Source organism: Uloborus diversus, chromosome 2 (assembly GCF_026930045.1).
Source record: "Uloborus diversus isolate 005 chromosome 2, Udiv.v.3.1, whole genome shotgun sequence".
Taxonomy (NCBI): domain Eukaryota; kingdom Metazoa; phylum Arthropoda; class Arachnida; order Araneae; family Uloboridae; genus Uloborus; species Uloborus diversus.
This window is the reverse complement of record NC_072732.1, coordinates 86846679-86870128: the sequence shown is the minus strand read 5'-3', so window position 1 is coordinate 86870128 and position 23450 is coordinate 86846679. Positions and strand designations below refer to the sequence as shown.

Here is a 23450-nt window from a genome sequence, read left to right as displayed (position 1 = left end):
CAGTCTGTAATAAATATGCTTCGTTTTAACGATGGTGAGGCATTATGCTCAAAACACTAAGAGAACCACGTTTGGTGCCAAAATAAATATGCGTAAACGTGCCCCGTGTCTGGGGCAAGTTTACGCAACTGACTTAGACTCAAAAATAAATGTTTTTTTAACGGTTAAAAACACAAACTGAGCAACAACTGAATATACCAATATTGACTCCATTAACTGCTTTATGAAATCGCATTGACTAAAATTTCCTAAGTTAAAACATAAAATTTAGAAAATTCATTGAAAAAAATCCTCGTAAATACGCCCCGGTCTACCCTTTACAATTAATTGTTGTGAAAGTATTATTTCAATCATATGTGATCCAATCGGGATTCGGAAGGGTACAAAATGGTCCTCAGTAGTGAAAAGGTTGAGAACCACTGGCTGCAGTAATACAGTTGTACAAAACCGAAATTATAACATACGATTGTTTATGATGTATTGTATGTCCGAGTTGTAGGTAGTTTAATAAGTAATGCCAAAACTTAAGAAAATGACGTCATTTTGAAGAAAAGAAATAAATTTAGAGAAATAAAAGATATCTACTGTATTTCATTGAAATTAACAAGTTTTGTTTTAATTTATTACACACACTAACGTCTATATTTTCCTTTAATTATTTTATGTTAGAAGAGTGAACTATTTTGTATATTTAAGGAGCATTTTTTTCCAACGGTACCTAAATGAACACATGTGCTGCTACCTAAAAATCAAGTTTAATGGTTCATAAGAGAATTAAAGATTTTTTTTGACAGAAGAAACTATTTTACAGTTTACAGTTTCATGGAATATTATGCACCAAAACAAACCTTGAGCTCTCCTAATAATTTAAAAAGATAAATTAAGTCAGGATAAACAAGGGTTCTGAAATCTGGTACTACAATGAGCATGTCTAGACACCCTTAAATTTCCGCTTTGCATTTTCTTTGTCTTTTTCTGCGGAAAAGTGGTCGCCTGAAACGTAAAACATAACGAAGGTAATGAAAACGAACAAAGCAAATTGTAATTATCTTTTTCATTGCATAGAATTTTTTAAGAAAAATAAACCTGATCCGAATTTGAAAAAAAGAATTATAAAAGAAAAAGAGTTGGAAAAAGAAAACAAATATTCAACCCTACTCTGAAAGTTACATAATTGAAAAATGCTTCTCGTACTATGTTATGATCTTAACGCATTTAAGAGTCATTTCTAGTGGTTTATATAATCACAAACAGTAACAGACAAAATGCAATTTGTATCTGGTCCAGAATCTTTCTCTTCTCTTGCCGCGTGAATCATCATTTGACAAAATTGCTTTTGTGATTGCAAATTTACAAACCACTTCCTTATGCCTTCTTACGCAGGTATGCATAACCTCAAAAATCCCTCCCCTTCTTTTAGACTGCGAGATCTTCTATGGATAGATGCGTAAAAATAGCGAAAGTTACACCTCTCAAGGAGTACGTCAGCACTCAGGCGAATTCCAGGGAGGGAAATTTACAGCAGTCTTCCCCACACTTTCCTGTTTTTCACTTCAAATCCCGTCAACTCCCGGAGGACCTTCATTACAAGGAGTTGCATTGCCAACCCCCGCTCTCTAAAAGTGTACTAAAAAGCGCTGGATAACCGCACAAAATCGTGCGACAGGCAATCTGTACTTACTACGGATTTTTCGATCTTTTCTGCCCCCCACCCCCTCAACTGAATCCCAAGAGTATCTTGAGGGGTGGTTGGCGCACCTGTGGAGAGAGATTCATGACGAAAGAACGATCGTCTGCGCTTCTGGGATGGCTGGTTGGTTGGTTGCGGCTCTCGCATTACGGATATTACGCCGGGGCGAAGTGAAGTGAACTAAGAAGGGGACTAAATGGTCCATAACAAGGCAGATGTCACCGATCCAAGCTAGATGAGAAAACAAGAGGGAATTGCTTTTTTCAATATTTTTATTTTTAGGAGATTTCTGTGAGCGCGGATTCTGCATTCAGTGTCACAAACCGAAAAAAAAAAGTGTTTTTTTACTCATTACTTAATTTTAGTTGTCATAGTTACATCATTCTGAATTGCAGAAAGAAACTAATTGATAACTTGTTGTGACGTGACAAAATTACACTTTTGCCCCCCTATAAGGTAAAGTACTTTAAAGCTGACACCCAAAAATCAATTCCAGAAGCAGGCGTTTTTTAATAAAGCAGATATTTAAGGTATAATACTAGTTTTTCTAAAATAATTCAGAATGAGTTTTTCTTTCTTCTTAAGAATATCTAAAACTGATCCTATCTGTGTTTTATGCGTAGATAATTTCATACTCGGGCAGAAATATGATTTTTAGCTTTGTTTAGTTTTAGAAACATTAGAATTAATTTCTTACTCGTAGTTACAAAATTGGAATCACCCACTTTTCTATATTCTTTATTAGAAACACAAATCTCTAGTTCCAATTTTAAAGATTCAACTTATGCTCACTTCCTACAATCGCTCGTTTCCTTTCTTTGCTCTGTGATGATCGTTTTTTAAAGAGTAACTTGTGCGGGACTAAATGCATTTATCCCAATGTTCTGTCCACTTCTTAAAAACTTGCGAACGTTAAGTTTGTGAGAGCTTTTTCAAAACCACCTCCGCAGACTTTAAACATGCTTTGTTGCTTTCAAAATGTTTGCATCGTAATCAAGGGCGCCCATATGCATATGGGGATATGGGGAAAGGCAAGTGGGAGCTCAAGCCCCCCCCCCCCTTTGAAATTAGAACTTCCTCGCTTTTAGTACTTTTTTCTTTGCAAAATTGTAAAAACATTTCTTTTCCAGCAATTAGTCGAGTAAGTTATTAAAACTATCAACTTTTAAAGATTCTAATCTGTACTGAAATCGGTCTCTATGGGGAAAATATCATGCTAAACCATGGGGAAAATATCTGAGCCCACCTTAAAATTTTGCATATGGGCGCCCTTGATCGTAATGGTTTTTTAAGTTAAGGAAACAGCCAGAAATCACTGGCGTAAAATAATCGCTGCGTAAAATAATTTTAATATCAAAGATCTCCAATGCTGATTTTTTCAGATGATGACAAACTTTAATCGCATAACTTTGTTCCAACGACGCTTCCATTTTGACAACTGGCTGCGTCTTGTAGGCGCCCGACAACAGACTTCAATTCAATCACGTAATACTCAGGAACATGAATCTGTACGCGTTATAGCTTGACCATGAAAAGAAGGCGGATGACCTTGAAGCAAAAACATCATTTGTATTAGGTTGTTTGTTATTATTTTGGAATAGTCAGGATTAGCGAGAACATGCCTCTTACTATTCGGTGCTTTCTGGCAGATTCTACCTATTACAAAATGATACAAATGATGTTCCGCTTCAAGGTCATCCGTCTTCTTTTCGTGGTCAAGCTTTAACTATCGGTAGCTCTTGTAATACAGACAACATACATTTGTCATGCCGCAGAAATTAACAATCCGATGAGTGGTTTCGTGGCAGTAAAATTAATCTTATTACCTACTGAACAGCCTACGTAAGATCTCCATCACGCCATTCTTATTTTTAGACAATACTAAAGCTGTATTTTCGTTCAAAAGTTTAAAATCATGGGCAGAACTTATTTAAAGCATTTCTAACTATCTTTAAAGAAATAATTTTAAATTCTGCTCTCAAGAGGTCCTCAGCTCTTTAAGGGTTCTGTTTCACTTTTTATTTTAAGATTCTGTCTCTCCCAGACTAACTGTGGTTGAGTCTTAAATTTCTACTAAATTCAATAAACGTGCTCCGGTAATCAAAAATTTTAATGAGCAACTAATTACTTCTTTCTAAAAATAGCAGTTTAAAAAACTAAAAAAACACGCTTTTGTAGCAATATGAACTAAAAAGTATAAAATAATTTTTGGATGTTTATTATGATAAAATAATTGATCAAGCAATTAACTTTAATGTAAAAAAACCCGCGGGGTGTTGTCTGTTTACATTTTTGCAAGAACAACAAATGGGAGAAATATAAGACAACTGATATGTGCTACACGGGCGTGTTTTTCTAGTTTTTTAAACTATACTTTTATTTTCTCATTTCAGTTTGTTTTACGAAAAAATATTTATTTTAGCATAATTCGCGATTTTCTATAATAATGAAATTCTCTCCCACCTCCCCAAAAGCAACTAAAGGACTTAGGCAACATTTGAAACGGGGATCTTTTGAACTCCAAAAAGAATGATACTCTTTAAGGTGTAAACAGTCGAGCTCGAAAAACGTTCAACTGCACCGATAAATTGCCTTTCGAATAATGGTCTAATACAACGAATCCGTATCAGTCATCAATATATGTGTGTGGAAATCATGTTTATATTACTTTAAAAATTTGAGATACATTTTAATAAAAGCACTGTTCAACAGTGATCGTGATCAATGATAAATTTTCAATTGAAAGCTTAGCCATATTTTGGCATGAAATTAGTTTAAACAGAATTATAATTCACGTTCTTATTTCCTTGGAACATTGGAACAAATTTTGTTTGTTGCAGAAAAATCAGGGGCTTCTATCGATATTTAATTCTAATTTTTGCGAGCACTTTTCGTCCTCATATTAGTAGATTAATGCAAAAATATTTTAAAAATTGGAATAAAGGGTCATTCCATAGTGACTAACGTAACATTCGCAGCTGATTTTCAAACTCTTTTTACTTACACCGGGAGTAAAAATAAATGTGTTTTGGTTTAATATGCAGATTTAAAATGTACAAGGTGACTATTTTTCATTTCTACTAAGAATTTGAAGCAAAATAAGCTCTGACAGGTGTTTTTTCACCAAAAAAGGCATCGTGACTAACGTAACATTTTTGCAACCCTGAGAAACAATGCTTATGTTACGAGACAAATTTTTTCTGAAACTTACGCAGGCATTTAAAATTGGCCGATATATTTGTAAGGGGTAAACAATCTATTTTCAAAAATGTACAACAGATTTGTTACAGATGAATCTTTTTTGGCCCTTAATGGTACTTTTACGAAAAACTGTGTGTGACTAACGTAACGTGACTAACGTAACCATCGAATAACAAGCAATGAATGCATATAAAAATACTTTTTATAATTAATTTCTTGCTCTTATATTATTTTTACACGTTTTAGAAACCTTCTTTGTGTTGCATTGTGGTTCTTTCCTTACTTTTTTTATATATTAGTGTAAGAAATTGAATGGAAGGATTCTGTTCAATTAACTCAATTTAAATGCGCGAAAAAAATAAACGAATTAAAAAAACTGCTTTTACAAACTGAATAACATCATTCTTGGGATAATTGAATCCTAAATATCTCTCTTTTAAAAAATTAACTTTATGCAAGTTGATAGTGTCACCGAATTCTAGTATTCTGCCGATATACTATTTATCGTCATAAGTAAGTCCGTAGTACTTTTCAATGGCATATTGTTTTTTAAGGTTTACTGATTCGTCGAACGAATAAAAATTGTGCATATTTTTGAAAATGTAATATTGAAAAAAAAAATATTCGAACGTTTTTGCAAAATGCATTTTAATTTCAGATGTCACCGCAAATGTTTGAGTTTCTAAATGATCATTCTTGCATTTTCTGAAATATATAGCAGCATCGCTTACTGTCACTGTATAATGTAACATCTTCAAATGTTTTCCAACGAGCAACCATTACTTCAGTTTAATAATAGGTGGAGATGTATTTTCTAAAAAATAGAGACGTTCTCCTTTGTTAAGACTGTATTTCTAATTAATTCTTAATCTTGGATTCTTGTGTTGAATGCACATTCAGCAGAGCACTCATTTTGCTTTACTCACCTTTTTCCTTTTTAAATAATTCTTTAAATTGGAAGTATCTTCATAAAGATCTTTAAAAAAGTATTTTTCTAAATAAACAGAAGGTATACAATGTAATATTACTGGTATTTTTCACCCTTTACATTTTTAATCAATATAGAATGCCTACATATTCAAAATTGTTCATGAAAATGTACATTAAATTAAGTAAGTTTTAAATATTAGCAGTATTTTTAAAAATGTTACGTTAGTCACAGCTCAAATGTTACGTTAGTCACACTAATTATTTTATATCTACTGATACTAAAATAAATATTTTGCACTTTTTAATTAGATATGACACAGATGTAAGAAAATAAAAATTGCTGTTCGGTTCAATCATCTGGTTTAGTTTTTAAGCAGAAAATAGTACATTTTCAACGTAACGTAAATATTTTCGGTGAAATAACCAAACTAATTAAAATACTTCTCTTATAATGTATGCAAAAAGAACAGTCAATTTTATTGGCCCAACATCTAATCATTTAGAATAAACATAGTTCTTTTCAAAATTGCTAACATTTTTACATTACACAAGAAAACGTAGACGAATGTTTTTTGCACATGCTAAACCTTTTCTACAACCTCGCACGTTTAGAGCCAGAAGAAAAACACAGAACGAAATTTTTGTAAACTGTTACTGGATTTATGTACTAGAAAGTATGCTGAATGAAAAGATAGCTCACAGTTAAGGCTTTGTGGAAAAAAAATTTCTGAGGTTGAGGTTGACATTTCTATGGAATGACCCTAAACTACTAATAATTAACAGTTGATTGGGTCTGAGGTCGCATGCTATTTCAAAAGAATCCGATTGCAGAAAGTGGGCAAAATTTGAGTGGGCAATATTCCGTTTCAAGATACATACATACAAGTGAAGTTAATAAAAGCGTTTAGCTGTAAGTTACTAATCCTAAGTTCATGCTAAGGCAGAATTACATGCAATATACCAGACCGCCCGGTTATCATACCCAGAGACTGCAGTTTTGCTCTTATCAGAACTCATCAGCCTGGATTAGTGAATAAGAACCGAGCCGGAGGCAGATGTCTTCTCATTGAAGATGAGAGTGCCAACAAACTGGTAGATAAAGTAAATTTAGCTCACAAGCGAGTGTCTGCAGCTTGGTGCGATTCGACTCGTGAATCCGAGGAAAAGCTTGGGTATTTAGCAGTAAGTTATTCATGAGTGGCAAAGCTGTTATAGCTTATTTCCCGTAAAAGTAAAAGAAAGAAGAAAAAAGCATAAAAGAAGGCTTAATGCATCTTAAAACGATCGCGAAAGACAAAAAAAAAAGGGGGGGCAAAATAAATAAAAATTTTAATAAATGTCGAAAAATTAAAAATTGGAAAGTAGGATATTGAGATGGGGAAATGTGTGTCTGCCTATCTGTTTGCCTGCCCGTCTTAGCGAAGACACCTCATTCCGTACTTCACTTTTTGATTCGAACAATTTTTGTTCAATTTCGAACAGTTCAAAAAAAAAAAAAAAAAAAAAAAAACTTAATATAAGCACCTACGAGGAAATTAAGGCAAAAATAAATTCCGAACTTAAAGCAGATTTGATTCAAACAAACTTTGCTGGAAAAAGCTCTTGATGAAGAATATGTGTAGAAAATATCTTTTTGGTTTGAACAATTCTTCTTTCAGTTTTGAATTTTAACATTAGCACCAACCAGGAAATTAAGGTCAATATAGATCCTGAACTCAAAAGCGGATTTGCTTCAAACAAACTTTGTTGGAAAAATCTTTTGATGAGAAACATGTTTAGTGCAGATTTTTTTAAAATTATTATTTTTTTAAGCTTTTAAGGGTATTGTGTGTGTTTGAACAATTCAAAAAAAAAAAAAAAAAAAAAGTCGCTAAAAACAACGCGAAAAAAAGTTTTTGGCATCAAAAGTTGAAAACATTGTGTAGATTCTGAATATATTCTCAGATTTTGGTTTATAAGGAAAGAGAAAAAAAAGTTATTAATAAAAATCTAAATACCATATTTCGTAGACTTAAGATTGGTGCATGTCAGATATAAATATGACTGGATGAAAATGAAATGAATTAAAGCGCAAACTTTTTTTTGCCAGTTCTTCGCAGTCGGTGGGAAAATGACTCCCGGCTCCGACTTCTAGAACTTAAAGACCTTCGACTTCGTTTCCGACACCCCAAAATCAGTCCGACCTTGTTGACTCTCCACAGCGCTGGCAGAAATACTCGGAAGCAAAATGACCGGCAAAGACAATTGGAACTTCATGAGCTTCTCCTGACTTCGACTCCTTTACCGAAAAATGAGTCCAACTCCGACACCCCAAATTTGAGTCAGACTCTGCAGCCCCGGTTTTTGCTGGGAATCATGAATTTTTGAGACGATTTACTCATATTTTCATTCTAAAATTGCAATTTTTTATTTTATTTTTGGCAACGGTAATTCGAAGTTCTTTATTTTTGTCAGAAAGAGAGAGAGAGAGCTTTGAAGGGCGACGATTTTGACGAAAATTATTTATTTAAGAGGGCGTTTTATTAGTTATTTATTTATTTTCTAAAGTTTACTTTGTTTTTAAATTCTTTTTTTTTATTTTAATTTTTTGAAACGGAGGAAAAATAAATTCCGTGGTGCTTCATATTTACTCAAAAGTATTTTTTACTCCATGAAATAGAAGGGAAAGTGGGGCAAAATGAAATGATAAAATTATTGCTTTGTTTTTTGTTCCACCTATCTGGCTTTTAAATTTCTCATTTTATTATTTGCATCAACGTAGTTGAATTTAGTTTGTATCATTTCTCCCCTTTTAATATGAAGGTACCACGGGAACAGTGAGACACGATTTTATGAGTCTCACTGTTCCCTCATTGCAACATGTAAGTTAGGTTGATGCCATTTTAAAACAAAAACTAAAACATCGTTCTACTGTTGAAATGATGCTTCAAATGGTGCATAGATTTTAGTTCAATATGGTCAACTTATGATGGAGTAGTTAATTTTCTTTTATCAGATTTGAAAGCAACCTCTTTAATGTAATAACGTTCGCCAGGATGCCAACTTGACTTCTGTGAGATTTGCCAGCCTGGAAATATCCAAATAGAAGATTAATTGCTGTTATCTCAACACTCCTCCCCGTTTGATGATTTGACCGATTCAGTACTCGATCTTTTCCTGAATTATCCTGATTTTTAAATCTTTAAAACTGTTCATGTAGTTTGCATGCAGGTTAAAAAAAAGATGGAAAAAGATATAGTTTTAATTTATTCTATTCCTACGGAATTATTCATCTCTACATTTAAAGATACAAAAATCTGATACAGCCGCATGAATGTAATTTAAACTTTAGTAGTTGATGAACACGTTCCTTTTATAAACAAAATTAATTAAGTTCAAATAATTTACAATTTAGTAATAAACCTTTATAAGTTTTCAAATCTTTGCTATGTAGAATTTATTACGAAAGTGATGTTAGTTTTATTATTTTATACCTAGCCCAAGATCAGCCTCGACTTTTAAACACCATTGATGCTTGAAAAGCATATTTGCTGTCGAGGTTTTTATGGTATCTAAACAATTTTTTTGAAATTAAAAAGTAAACTTTTAAATCAAAACTGCATATTAGTAAGTCTAACTTGGTTTGTTTAAAACAACGCATTTTATTGCAATTCAAATTCGTAAGTTGGTTCTCTACAATTATCTCTCAAACTCATTGTTCTTTTTTTACCATATCGCACCCGCAGCTAAAGTAACACAACTCAAAAAAACATACGATTTTTTTTCTAATACTATAAAACGTGCAAAACATTTCATTTAATTTTGTATAGTTTTTATAGTCTGAATCGCTGAGTATATGGTGCGTACGTTTAAAGTTCAAATTTTTTTTTCTCTAAATAATGGAATTGTTATAACGGGTCGCTATTGATTATATCGTATAGAAGCCACCACGCTCTAATTATGTAATCTAACTTGAATAGTTTTATGGCAAGAAAGAGCATTGAATTTTAAATCAATAATTAATACACTTTTTCACATTTTTGAGATGTTTATGTTTACACTTCTGTTGCTGGAGTGCGATAGTTAAATTGGATGTTTGTGAATCAAATTTACGATAGTAATTAAAAAAGGTAATGAAATAAAAAGCAACAATGCATTTAGGTTGAACTTATAATTTGATTTCTCATAGATCTAGGTAAGTTATTCTTTTTTTATTTATAATTATGTTGAGCATAAAGAAATAGTCATACATTTATAAACAACACATTTTATTTTTTGGCATAATTATTGCATCTAGAACTTTATTGGCACATTATAACTATGTTCTTATAAGTTTATCTTAGCTATCCACATTTATTCTCAACAGTTTTGGTTGTTAACGTTTACCCACAAGTTTGTCATATTGGTTCTTGAGTCATGCTTTACTCTATTTTCAATACATGTAGTCTTTTTCTGGATAAGTTGTCATTCTATATCACAATTGAGATAACCAAAGCATGTTAACAAATTGAATATTCTTTAAAAATTTATGATCATTTAATTTCATTTTTGCATTCTAATAGTAAAAAAACTGAAATATAATGATTTATTGAACCTTGCTTTTTATTTTCCCTGTGAAAGCACTGAAAATTGAAGAATCGTAAGAAATAACATGATTAAATAAGAAAAACTGCAAAACTTTGGATAAAATATTTGGAAGTTTCATGCATTTTATTGTATTAAATAGACTACGTCAGGTTTTCTGCGAGCATAAATTTTCAAATGTCTTTCATAATAATAAAAAGTTCAACCTCTACTTTGAGAGAAATAATTAGTTTCAACTTAATATCTTAGATTTTTAACCATCATATTCCTTTTGATTAAGCAAAACAGTGGAAAATGCATAACAGCCTCAAATTTTGCAAATATCCACGTCTTTTGATTTGAAATTTTTAACAGACGTCTTCTGAGTTCTTTGCTTTTCAATTGTAGTCATAATTCTTGTCAAGTAATTAGTAAATTTGAAATTGTTGTGCAAATCCTAGCACTTTGTGAAAGTACAAAAATTCCGGCATTAGCACTATTTTATCGGCAATCCGTGGAGAAATAGTGTACAAAGTTGAACTACTGTTTGATTCACTGAGTTCTGATTTTCTCTGTTGCTTGTAGATTATTTAAATTTCGTTTTTCTCCACTTCACTTCTGAAAGCACAAAAATTCCGGCATTAACTCTTTGATTGGCAATCCGTGAAGATATAATGTACAAAGCTGAATTATTACTTGATCCACTGAGTTCTGTTTTTCTCAGTTAAACCAGCTGGTAAATGATTTGAATATCATTTTTTCTCCACTTTACTTCAGATGAAATGCTTTATTCGAACTACCATAGTAGTTTTTCGTTTGTGTGGACAACTAACAAGTGCAACATTGATTTCTCGTTTCATAACTTTGTCGTCGTCAGAAATTTGACTTCACCTTCAATTTTACAGTTGCTGCAAAGCATCGTTGGTGCGAACAAGTTCAATGTCACTTTCACCGTATATCACACCGTTTTGAAACATTTTTTTTTCTCTCCAGTCATTCTAGTAAAAACATTACAAACCGAGAGCTGCAGCGTGTTTCTGGGCCTTTAACCGTAAGTCTGCAATGCTGGAATTTTTGTTATTTAGTCTCTCTGCCGCCATCAGAGCAGATAAACTGAAAGGATGTGTGGGTGTTGGGTAGAACAAGAAACTGTGATGCGGTGGTGGAGCAGTTGCTGAAGTTGCACCGGAAGCAGCCGATCCACCAGTTGTTGTGTTAGCAACCGCAGCAGCAGCAGCTGCGGCTGCGTAGTGTTGGGCAGCAGCGAGGAAAGCTGGGTCGGCATATGGAAGATAGTGGGCACCTGGAACTAAGTACCGCTCCTGGGGCAACCTCGCCATCGCGCTAGACACATTGATGTACGGTGCGATTCGGGAGGATTCGATTGGTGTGCTGGTGGACATCATCAAATCAGACGAGAGGGAACTGGGACCTACTGAGGAAGAATAGAACGGAATTTAAAGACAAGCAATAGGTTTAGAAAAACGTGTAGCTGCAAACAAAATAATATTAAAATGCATCAGGAATTTCATCTTTCATTTAAAAAAAAATCCACTCACTTCAAAACATATTCTTTTGAGCCAAAAAAAAAAAATCTTTTGTATCATAAGTACAAGAAACGAAAGACGTTTTCGCCATAAATAAGTCGCCTACAATTAAATCAGCTCGGTGAAATTTCGCCAATTTCTCTCCAAACGCATAGAACTTCATGTTAACTGCTGGTTAAGCAAGAAGAATAACTAAAAGTGGCATGTAATAGAAAAAAAAAACTGAGGCACTCATGTTACTGCCAATAATTTTTGACACATGATTACACTGTGAAAAAATTTTTTGCATTTCGTTCTCTTGAACAATTATTAAAATTAAGAGCATGTTTGGAATAAAAACGAAATAATTTTTTTATGATTAACAATAAAAAAAATGTGTTAAGTCAGAAGAAAATAAGAAAAGGAATCGGACAAAAGTATTTTCGCTGCAGAAAACGAATTTAAAAAAAAATACATTTTCACTTCAATATCTCGTGGCATATTTTGGTTTAATTATAACATTTAATCAGCGAAGCACAGATCCTATTCATTGATAGCATTTGGATACAGAAAGTTTTATTTATTCAGTTTTTGCATGTTGAAAAAAGGTCTATTTTGTTCCGCAGGAGAACTTTTTATGGTTACATTGAAGTTTTAGTTCGTACTGTACAAATGCTCAATTTTATTTAGGTCCAGGAATTGAGATGATCAATCCAAAGCTGTTATTTCTTTTTTTTCCCCTCTGTTTAAATCATGATTTATATCAACGGCGGTGTGTTACACTCTAATAAGTCTATTCCTTCGATATAAAGACTCGCTGCAACTTCAAAATTGCAAATTTGCTGCTAAGTGTTGGTGACCTTTTGGGAAATCTTTTCAATTATTTTTATATATGTTTAAATTTGGAGAAAAAAAACTACTCATTAGCTCTTGATGTATGATGAAATACATTTTAGATCTGAATTTATATTGTGCATTGGTTTCCCCAAAATAAAATGCACATGGAATAACTTTTTCGAGTTCGCAATTTATTTTAAAAGTATTTATAGTTCTGCATTACAACTATACATACAAAAGTATATACAGTTGTAAGTCTTCTTCCCAGGTAGCACACGTAACGTTTAAACATTTTAAAATGGTCGTCACAACGTTAACAACCATTTGAAAACGTTTATGAAACGAAATGTTCTACCTAGATTATTGGACTTCATTCTTTTGTACTGAAGAAGGCGCTATCTGAAACATTGAAGCAGGTATTCACATTTCCCATTGCAAATATGCGCCAAATACTCTTCTTCATAAAATGCATAATTTTCGTAAAGATTGTATCTTATGGTTGAAATTTAAGAAAATGGAATTTCGTCATATTCAAAAATGAACATACCAAACTATCTTTTTAAGAATGCGCCGAGGAATCGAATGTAACGGATCCTTCCTTTTTCGATCACCACATTCAGCGCGACTCTAACACTGATGGATGATAACCGAATCGAACGGACAGCAAAAGAGCAGAGCCACCCACTGATGTCCGTCTGTCTGTCCAGTTCGCAAATCGAAGCTGGCCGAAAGGAACAAAATCTTCTCTCCCTCGCACAATCTAATTTGGGCAACTCGGACTAGTGCGTGCTACTCTGCAAAATTCCCTAGTTAAATGGGACATTGACAGAGATGTTTATGTAACTAGTATTGGCAGCCATATCCCTGGTTCCGCTTTAAGTTAAGATAAATCGGCGGGACCGCTTGCTTTAACTTCCCCTTTTGTTCTTGTTTCTCCCTTCTTAGGGGAGTGTCCGTCTGTCCGGATTTATATGCGACTGAGCCCAGTGGAGCCACCGGAAAGACCCATTTTATCTTCGTTTTTGCTCCAGACTCTTTTTTTTCCAATACAAATGTCGCGTCGTAAGACGTCAGTGTATGTGTAATTGTTAGAAGCATGCACGGAAGCTTTCCATCTTTGTTCCTGATGATGCTGGATCAGAAAAAAGGGAACGTAGAAAAATCTAAGTTTAGCAGCAGAAGTTGTTTCGATATAAATAAGCAAATAAATACAAAAAAAAAAAAAAAAAAATTAAAAAAATATATATATATATGACTAAACATCTGATAAAATATTGTATGAAAAAGTTTTTGTAAATTTATATAAGTAAAATGTAACATTGTTAGAAGCGTGCACGGAAGCTTTCCATCTCCGTTTCGGATGATGCTGGATCAGAAAACAAAGGGAACGTAGAAAAATCTAAGCTGAGCTAAAAGCAAAAGAATAATTTCGAAATAACTATAGAAAACAAACAAATAACGGTAAATAAAAAATAATTTGAATTTTGACATCTGGAATTCAATTTATGTTTTTCGCAATCACGAGTTTGTTTGTGCATGTAGGTGTGTGTTTGTGTATGTGTGCAGGCGTGTGTGAAGGAGTGTGTGTAGGTGTAGGTGTGTGAGTGTGTAGGTATGTGAGTTTTTAGGTGTGTGTATGTATGCGTGTGTGTGTAGGATATGGACGCAACCTGGAGACGGTTTTCGCAAGAGGAGCAGCATCGTGAGGCCGGTCGACGGTGGTGCTGCAGAGGGAGGCGGGGGAAAATAAAATCATAGGGATTCAAAGCAGTCAAGTGAGAACAATAAGCAATGTGATTGCTCAATAAAAAATAGGAATAACCAGATATATATATATATATATATATATATATATATATATATATATATATGTATGTATGTATGTATGTATGTATGCGTGTTTAAAGTTTATGTAAATGTGTAAAAGTAAAATGTGTAATTGTTAGAAGCATGCACGGAAGCTTTCCATCTTTGCCTAAATATCTGATAGAATATTTTGTAAAAAAGTTCATGTAAATTTATAAAAGTAGAATATAAAATTTGTTAGAAGCGCGCACGGAAGTTTTCAAAATCTATTCCGGATGATGTTGAATCAGAAAAAAGGAACGTAGAAAAATCTAATTTAAGCTTATAGCAGAAGTTTGTTTTAAAATAAATACAGAAAAGTAAACAAATAAAAAAATGCATGTGACTAAATATCCGATAAAATATTTATGCGTATTGTATGAACGTGAAATGGGAAATTGCTAGAAGCGTACACGAAAGCTTTCCATCTCTGGTCCGGATGATGCTGGAGCAGAAAAAGGGGAATGTAGAAAAATCTAAGCTAAGCTAAAAGCAAAAGAACAATTGCGAAATAACTATAGAAAAATAAACAAATGATGGTAATAAAAAATAGGTATAACAAAATTACTCTTATTTTTAAGTTAATGCAAATGTGTAAAAGTAGAATGTGAAATTGTTAGAAGCGTGCACAGAAGCTTTCCACCTTTGTTTCTGATGATGCTGGATTAAAAAAAGGAAAAGTAAAAATGTCGAAGTTAAGCTAACAGCGGAAGTATTGTTTCGAAATAAATGCAGAAAAATAAACAATTTAAGAATACATATGTCTAAATATCTGATAGAATATTTTGTAAAAAGGTTCATGTAAATTAATGAAAGTAGAATGTAAATTTGTTAGAAGCGTGCGCGGAAGTTTTCAATCTCTATTCCGGATGATGCTGGATCAGAAAAAAACGGGAGCGCAGAAAAATCTAAGAAAAGCTATGAGCAAAATAATTATTTAGAATTAAACATATAATAATGATAATATTAATAATGCGTGTAACTAAATATCTAATTTTTTTCTTTAAGTAATGTAAATCTCATCAAAATCAACCCTGTTGTAAAAAATTTCCCGCCAAGAAAACCTTTAACTTTTCCGCACAAAAAAGAAAACCTGCATCCTAAACCCAAAAACCCTCAGTCATAAAAAGTTATGATATCTAGTTTGCCCGCCAAGTATCTGCCAAACTATCATCCTCCCTCTTCTCCTTTTTCATCACAGCTACTTCTATTAGAACCTCCTCCCACCTTCAACTCCTCAGAAATATGGATAGATCTTTTAAATTCTTTATCTTGTTTGTCGGGAAGCTTTTTGCTCACCAAGCGACCACTTCACTTTGAAAAGCTTCCCGCCAAACAAGATAAACAAGATTTTTGGACAAGACTATTCAATTTTTATCTCTTTCAATTTTTTTATTTATGAGACTTTGATTTTTAGAAAAACCCTCTTTTTTTCATGAATGCTTGATCATAAAATGGACAATAACTCACCACCAAATACAGATAGAAAGAGTTGGTAAACAGCATTTTAAATTACATTGGTTGCTGTTTAATATGATACGCAAAAAAAAAAAAAATTGTAAAAATTTTCATTTTTAAAAATTTGAATTTATATTTAAATTTTTTAGAAAACATACAAAGAATTTTTTTCTAAAAAACTCCCTTTTTTGTGTGTGTATTTTATTTTTATTTGTGCGAAATTTCGAGTTGGGATCTCAATGGGATCATATTTTTATGAATTTTTGAATAAAATTTGACTTAAGAAATAACGGGATTCTCTTACTGGGTGATGATCAAATAAGTAGTAAGTAAACATGACTATGCTTGAAATGAACTGGCATTAACTTCTAGATTAGTAAGCGTCCCCTCCCCCCCCCCCCCTCAGAACCACTTTAATTTTTTTATTTACTTTTTTTTTCTTTCTTTTTTTTAAGTTTTCAAAATGTAAAAAATAAAATAAGATAAAATAAAACAAAATGAATGGTAAACTTTTTAGAATGTGGTAAATGCTTTTCTTTAAAACAATACGAAGTATATCCCCTTCTCCCCCCCCCCTCACCGCCACCCAAACATACGATTAACATTATACTAGTATCACGTCTTACCTGGTGATTTGAATTGAGAATTATTTTTACCCCATATGTTTTCTTTTTTTTTTAGACCAAGTGTTTCTTTTTAGGTCATAACTTCACAATGTGTACTTGATTAATTCAATATCTGATAAGGAAAGCTATGATTCATCATAGCAAAATAGTGTTTCCCCCATGTTGTTTTATGGTTTTTTCCATTCTTTTCACACAAAACTGCAAATAAATCAAAGTATCAGATCATATGTCTGTCCACACATAACTGTCTTTCTACAACATCGGGACTGCAGATGTTTTTTCTATTCTTTACTGCTTGTTTTCTTCTTAATTTCTGCTGTATAGGAGAGAAATGCAACGAGCTCTATCTATACATACATTAAAAGTAGTTATAGATCAAACAAACTTTTCTCTTTTAAACAAAGCATTCCATGTTGTTAAGCTTCATTAGAAAAAAAAAAAAGAAACTGCAAATCAGTGGTTCTATTCAGTGATGCTCCCATCAGGTATACTCCCAGTAATCCATTATGCACAATATGTGTACGCATCTTATGAATAATCTGTCTAAAAAATGTTTGAGAGCATGGAGTATACCCCTAATTCTATCTGCCTGTTAAAGTTTTCTCAACTTTTAGTGTTTGTGATTGCCCCCCCCCCCCCACATTTATGAGCCTCAGTCATTTCTGATGTTCGGCCGCGTTTCTTATGATTAATATTATGGCCGCGTTTCTTTCTCTTACGTACCAGCTTTTTTTTTCGTTTTTTTTTTAATTTTGAAAAGTTTTGAAAAAAAAAAGATAAAAGTGGTGATGTGGCGGGGGGGGGGGGGGAGTTTACAATTTACAAGTAAATCCCAACTCATATCAAGCATAGTAAAGTTTACTTAGTACTAACTAGACCATCACCTAGCAAGAAAACCCCATATTTAACTAAATGGGAACTGAAAAACCTCGTTATTTCTTAAGTCAAATTTTATTCAAGAATTCAAAAAATATGATCCCATTGAGATCCCAGCTTGAAATTTTGCACAAATAAAGATAAAATACACAATTTTCGGAAATGATTTTAAAAAATTCATTATATGCTTTTTAAGAAATTTAATTTTCTAAAAATCAAAGTCTCATAAATAAAATAATAAAAGAGATAAAAATCTAAAAATTTGGACTTTTGATTACCTTGAAGGGTACAATAGATGAGCTAAATTTAAAAAAAAAAAGTACAGAAATGCGATGAAAAAACCATGAATCACTTGACATGGAATAACCCAAAAATGAATCTATAGTGATATTATAAAGAGAGAGGGCGGATTTTTGTGTGTTTATATGTTCGAGGTAATCTCTTAAACCACTGCACCTATTTGAAAAATTCCTTCACTATATGAAAAGTGCTTTCTTATTGAGTGACATACGCTATAATTCGAAAAAATCCGATAAATAGTTTTTTCTTTATTCCAATTTAGGCCCAAATTTCAGATAAATTCCCGAATATGGGAGTGAAAAATTACTTGCACATATTAATATTGTATATTGTTGAAAAGGGTAGAATTTTCCACATTCTAAACAATTTGTTTCAATGCTCTAACTTAATTACGGCGGGAGAAATTTGCGTTTTTAGCTCGAACTTTTCTGGGCTTAGCTGAAATTTAGACACTACTTTCTTCATTAAATCTATCAATAAAAAGTAAAGGAATTGTCCCACAGTTTTCTCTTTGACACTATTGGAAAAAGCGACATTTTTTACTCCAGATCTCTCTCGACTTTTGGTCGAAAAACTTAGCTTCCATCTTCAAAGGAAAAAAAAAGTTACAAGCGCTTTTAAATCAAATTCGAAAAATGTTATTTTGATTCAGGTTGTCAACCATTTTATTTTTGCGTTTCCATGGTTACGCTTTTTGAATCCATTGTTTCTTTCCTTATTTTGCATTTAATTTCTTAAACTTATTTTATTTCGTGTTTCCATGGTTACGCTTTTAACCCCTTCAGACCTGGTGTCCGGTATACCGGACATACACTTTAAACAGCTGCTAATCATTTAATAATTGATTTAATTAGTTGATTTTTTTGTAGTTGACTCTTTACATTCTTTTTATTATAATCTATAAAATAATTTTTCGTTTCGGGATTGACAACACTGACATATAAGGATTGAGAGATAGAGAGTGGCTCATTTTTCCAACCATGGATTTTCATCTGAAAAGCGAGGTTTTTTTCCTGATTTTTTAAAAAATATATAATCTTTAATTAATCGTTTCAAACGCTTATATTATGTTTTATATTTGTTTGTAGAACATTTTATAATGAAGTTTGTTCGGTATTTTATCGTTTTTGTATATGAAATATTGGTTTCAAAAATATAAGTCCGGCATATTGGACGTGCCATAACTCTTTTAATTTTTCTCCTACAAACTCAAAATTTTGTCTGTAAGGTACCCTTTACCATAGTACACTGTGTACCAATCAACATTTTTGGTCTAATATTCATAATTCCGTCTGAAGGGGTTAAAATCCATCTTTCGCATTTTAATTTCTTAAAAAGTATTTTAATATTTGTCGTCATTGTTTGGAAGGATAATTTTTCATGGTGCTTTTTTTCTTTTATTTAAGTCTGATTGTTGAATATATGTCACTTGACACAACTTTTATTCTCAAGGTAGACCGGGCAAAGCCGGGCGACGCAGCTCTTAATATATAAAGATTTGAAAGCTACTGTTAATGTGATTTTATACTTTTTCGTTTATTTGGAGAAACATTTATTATTGCCAAAGAAAAAACATCCGCTTCACTCGCAAAAGGGCTGGTTTCTGGTAGCGTGGTCGCTTGGCGCGCTAGGCGCTGAGTAGTTCGGTCTAGGATTATTGTTTTAAAGCAACCGTAAATGTAATTCATTGCTTTGGCGATTTTTTTTTTGAAGGCAAAGAACTTTTGATTTGTTTTTATCTAAGTGAAATGTACGACATTTTCTTCTTTTTTCTGACAATGATTTTTGAATGATCCACTGGATGGTTTTTTTTTTTTCCGTTAGACGGATGAATCATAATAGCCTAGTTGCTGGGCGAGTTTGGCGACAAACAATAGAGTTGCGGAACTATTTTTACATCTGAAAGATATTACTTAATGTCTTTTTTTGTATATTTGGTGAAATATTTTAAATTGCAGTAAAAAACGCTTCACTCGCTAAATAGAGTTTTAAAGCAACTGTAAATCCAATTTAATCATTTGACGAAAAGTTTTAAATTTAAAAAAAAAACTTTAATAGTTTTTTTTTTTCAAAAAGTGTGTACGCATTTTATACAAAGAAAAATGATCATTTCACATCAGAGAGGGAGGGAGCGTCAACTTTTTTTATTCAACGGACTTCCATTAAATTTTTAGCAAGGGCATCGCTGTGCGGGTACTGCTAGTAAAAAAAAAGTTTGACTAAATATTTGATAAAACACTTTTTAAAACGGTTTGTGTTAGTGTAAAATGTGACATTGTTATAAGCATGAACAGAAGCTTTCCATCTTATTTCCTGATGATGCTGGACCAGAAAAAAGAAACGTGGAAGAATCTAAGTTAAGCTAAGGGCAGAAGAATCATTTCGAAATAAATAATATTTAAGTAAACAAATATACAAAAATAAACAAATTAAAGAAAAGAAATACACTTGACTAAATATCTGATAAAATCCTTTTTTTTTTTTAAGTTAATGTAAATGTGTAAAAGTAAAATGTGAAATTGTTAGTAGCGTGCACGGAAGCTTTCCATCTTTGTTCCTGATGATGGTAGATCAGGAAAAAGAGGGAACGAAGGCAGAAAAATCATTTTGAAATAAATAAGTAAGTAAATATAGAAAAGTGAACAAAATTGAAAAAGAAAAAAAAAAACAAGCGACTAAATATCTGATAAAATATTTTTTAAAAAGTTTAGGTAAATGTGTGAAAGTAAAATATGAGATTGTTAGCAGCGTGCTCGGAAGATTTCTATCTTTGTTCCTAATGATGATAGATCAGAAAAAAGGGAACGTAGGAAAACCTAAGTTAAGCTAGCAGCAGCAGTGTTCCAAAATAAAAAAGCAAATAAATAAAAATAAATAACTTGAAGTCGTTTCAGACTAATTAAAGTTTTCGCAATAAAGAACTGCTGTTAGGTGATTTGGAGAAAGAGGGGCTAAGCAGGACAAATGAATTTTTTCCTGTTATTCAAATATGCTTAAAAATTAGAGAAGTATGCCATCTCTTAATTAACCTGGCTATAGGGCGGTAACTTACTGAATATACCATGCCTTGCCTTCAATCTTCGAGTTGAACCGAACCATTGCTTCGGTCAGTCGTCTGGCCAGTGCTAAGTCTAAATTAGCTACCAGTTGGTTTGGCACTCTTGGCTCCCTCAAGAAGTTTTCCGCCTCCAGCTCAGTCACTTCCTATGCCTGGCTGATGAGTGCTAGTAAGCACGAAACTGCAGTATTCTGCTGGAATGACTGAGCTGGCGTTGTATTTCATGCATTAAATATTATTTTGCTAATAAATCAACTCTCAAACGTGCTTTATCATAGTAACTACTGTTACGTCATGTCGTTTAAGAACTGTTTTTATCACTGTGCACTACCGATATCGTACTTAAAAATTATCGTACTTAAAAATTATAATAGTATGCTGCCATAATACAGCTAGCTTTTATGTGCCTTTCTCAATGTTCAACTGTACCATGCCCTGTCCTACTGTGCCTCAGTCACAAGGGGTGCAATTTGACCACCTTTTGGAAATTATATCATGTTTTTTTAATTGCCTTTTACCGAGAAAAACTTAAAATATGGTTCATCTTTTCATCACGAAATCACCTCAGCATTTCACTAATATCATGGCATTTGTATTAGCACCTTAAATGTTGGAATATTTATCACCAATACCAGAGTTGAAAATAAATTTTTGCTAGATTTAACCAATTTCATGTTTGTTAACTCTAGCTTACAAACTTTAGTCTCAACAATCTAAATATTGCGATTGCAAACTACATCATTTCATGCCAAAATAAAAATGTTTTATGTGCATTTTAAAAGAAATGTAAATTGTCACCAATATTAATGAAATATTTATCGATTTTCCATTACATGGCACTTGAGTAAGGCAATAAACATAAGGTAATAAGAATGGACATATTTATTAAAAAAAAAGGAATAAGAGATTTGATGCTCCAAATCCGGACAAAACCAAAGTGCTAACAATTTATTTTACAAATATGTGATAGTATGTAACACGTAATAAAACAATGTACGAAATATTTGACAGCCTTTTATACATGTAATAAGTAAGAGCAAGCAAAATGTGACCTTCTAAAGCAGAGCGAAAAGTAAAACAGCAGCGTTTTTATCAGAAGGTCTGATGGAAAATGGATCGTGAAAAATAACGTATGCTCCTTGTAATGCTTTTTAAAGCACACGCTACGCTGACTGCTTATGGATGCTTGCTTTTATTTTTCCTACAAGACATACTTTGCTTTTGCATATATGTATCTGCCGCAAATGCTTTGCATTAAACGTTTTCTTTTAGACTCCTTCGCGAAGAAGAAAATTCAAAGGAACTAATGTGGCCTTTTGGTGTGTTTCGGGGTCCTTCAGGCAAAACCGATGTAAGTCACACTAGTAGATGGATTTCTCGGATAAATTATTCTCTTATCCTGCATCCGGTTTAAGATGATTACCTGGGTCTATCAAGAGTAATTTGCAGTTAGTTTTTAATGTCAATAAATGTTAATATTAAACTTATTTTTCATTGATGGCAAATTGTTTTGCTAGTAATGGAATTATCTATCATTGGCCCAAGTCCAAGCACAATGTAAATTAGAAAAGATTTCTTGTTCATTTTCCCGCTAAATAGTGGATTTAATTCCCCCCAAAAATTTAATCATTATATCAGAAAAGTCATTTTTAACGCAATTAAATAAAGTAAAACAAAAACTTAAGTTTTAACTTAATTTTTTCACCCCTTTGTTGACTGGCTCGTCGTCTTTTCGGAAGACCGCAATTGGAAGGAAAATTTACAATTTGAAGCACAAGTTTTTCAATACATTCAATTTTTAGATTTAGGTACTTTTCCGTTGTCGTTGTTGTGATAGCATTTTCCTTGATGGTTAATGGTTCAACAGCTTCGACGAACATTAATGCGCTGGTTGAATATCTCGTGGTTTCTTTTCAGTGCGAAGCATCCTAAGAAAAATATGTCTTCAATTGAGGCAGTGAGAAGCAAAGGGATGTAAGTGGAAAAACTAAAAATTTGGAGATAACCGGTACACATGGAAAGTGAACCTCTCCTCTGTCTGGGGGCAAGAGATTGTACTAGTAGCCCTGGTATTTGCTGCTATACAGCATGATTTAGAAAAAAATTTCAATGAAAGCCTACCGAGGACTAGTCATTATAACGCTTTTTTTCTCAAAACTTGAAAATGTCCTCTTGCATTCCTTTGCTTCTCACTGCCTCAATTGTGAACTAGCACCTGGCTCTCGTTGGTACATTAAATAGGTGAAAAATAGGAAAACTCCAACTAGGCAACTCGGTAAGGGAAAGTAACGTGTAGGAAAAAAAATAATTTGAATTTCGACATCTTGAATTCAAATTATGCTTTTCGCAATCACGAGTGTGTGTGTGTATGTAGGCGTGTTTGTGTGTGTGCGGGGAGGTATGTTTGTTTGTGTGTGGTGGTATGCTTAGGTGTGTGTATGTTTAGGCATGTGTGTTTGTGTGTGCGTGTAGTTGTGTGTTTGTGTGGAGGGAGTATGTATATGTGTGGGTAGTTGTGTGTAGGTTTGTGTGTATGTGTAGGTGTTTGTATGTATGCATGT

General features: G+C 32.8%; 1 protein-coding gene across 1 annotated transcript in view; it reads right to left on the bottom strand.

The window, feature by feature from the left end:
• Window positions 1–11373: 11373 nt before the first annotated feature.
• The window catches only part of LOC129216396 (electron transfer flavoprotein subunit alpha, mitochondrial-like), a 73385-nt gene continuing 61308 nt past the window's right edge, over window positions 11374–23450 (bottom strand). The window contains exon 8 of the mRNA XM_054850610.1: window positions 11374–11798. Within this exon, the coding sequence (XP_054706585.1) occupies window positions 11374–11798 (425 nt within the window). The remainder of the gene's footprint in view (window positions 11799–23450) is intronic.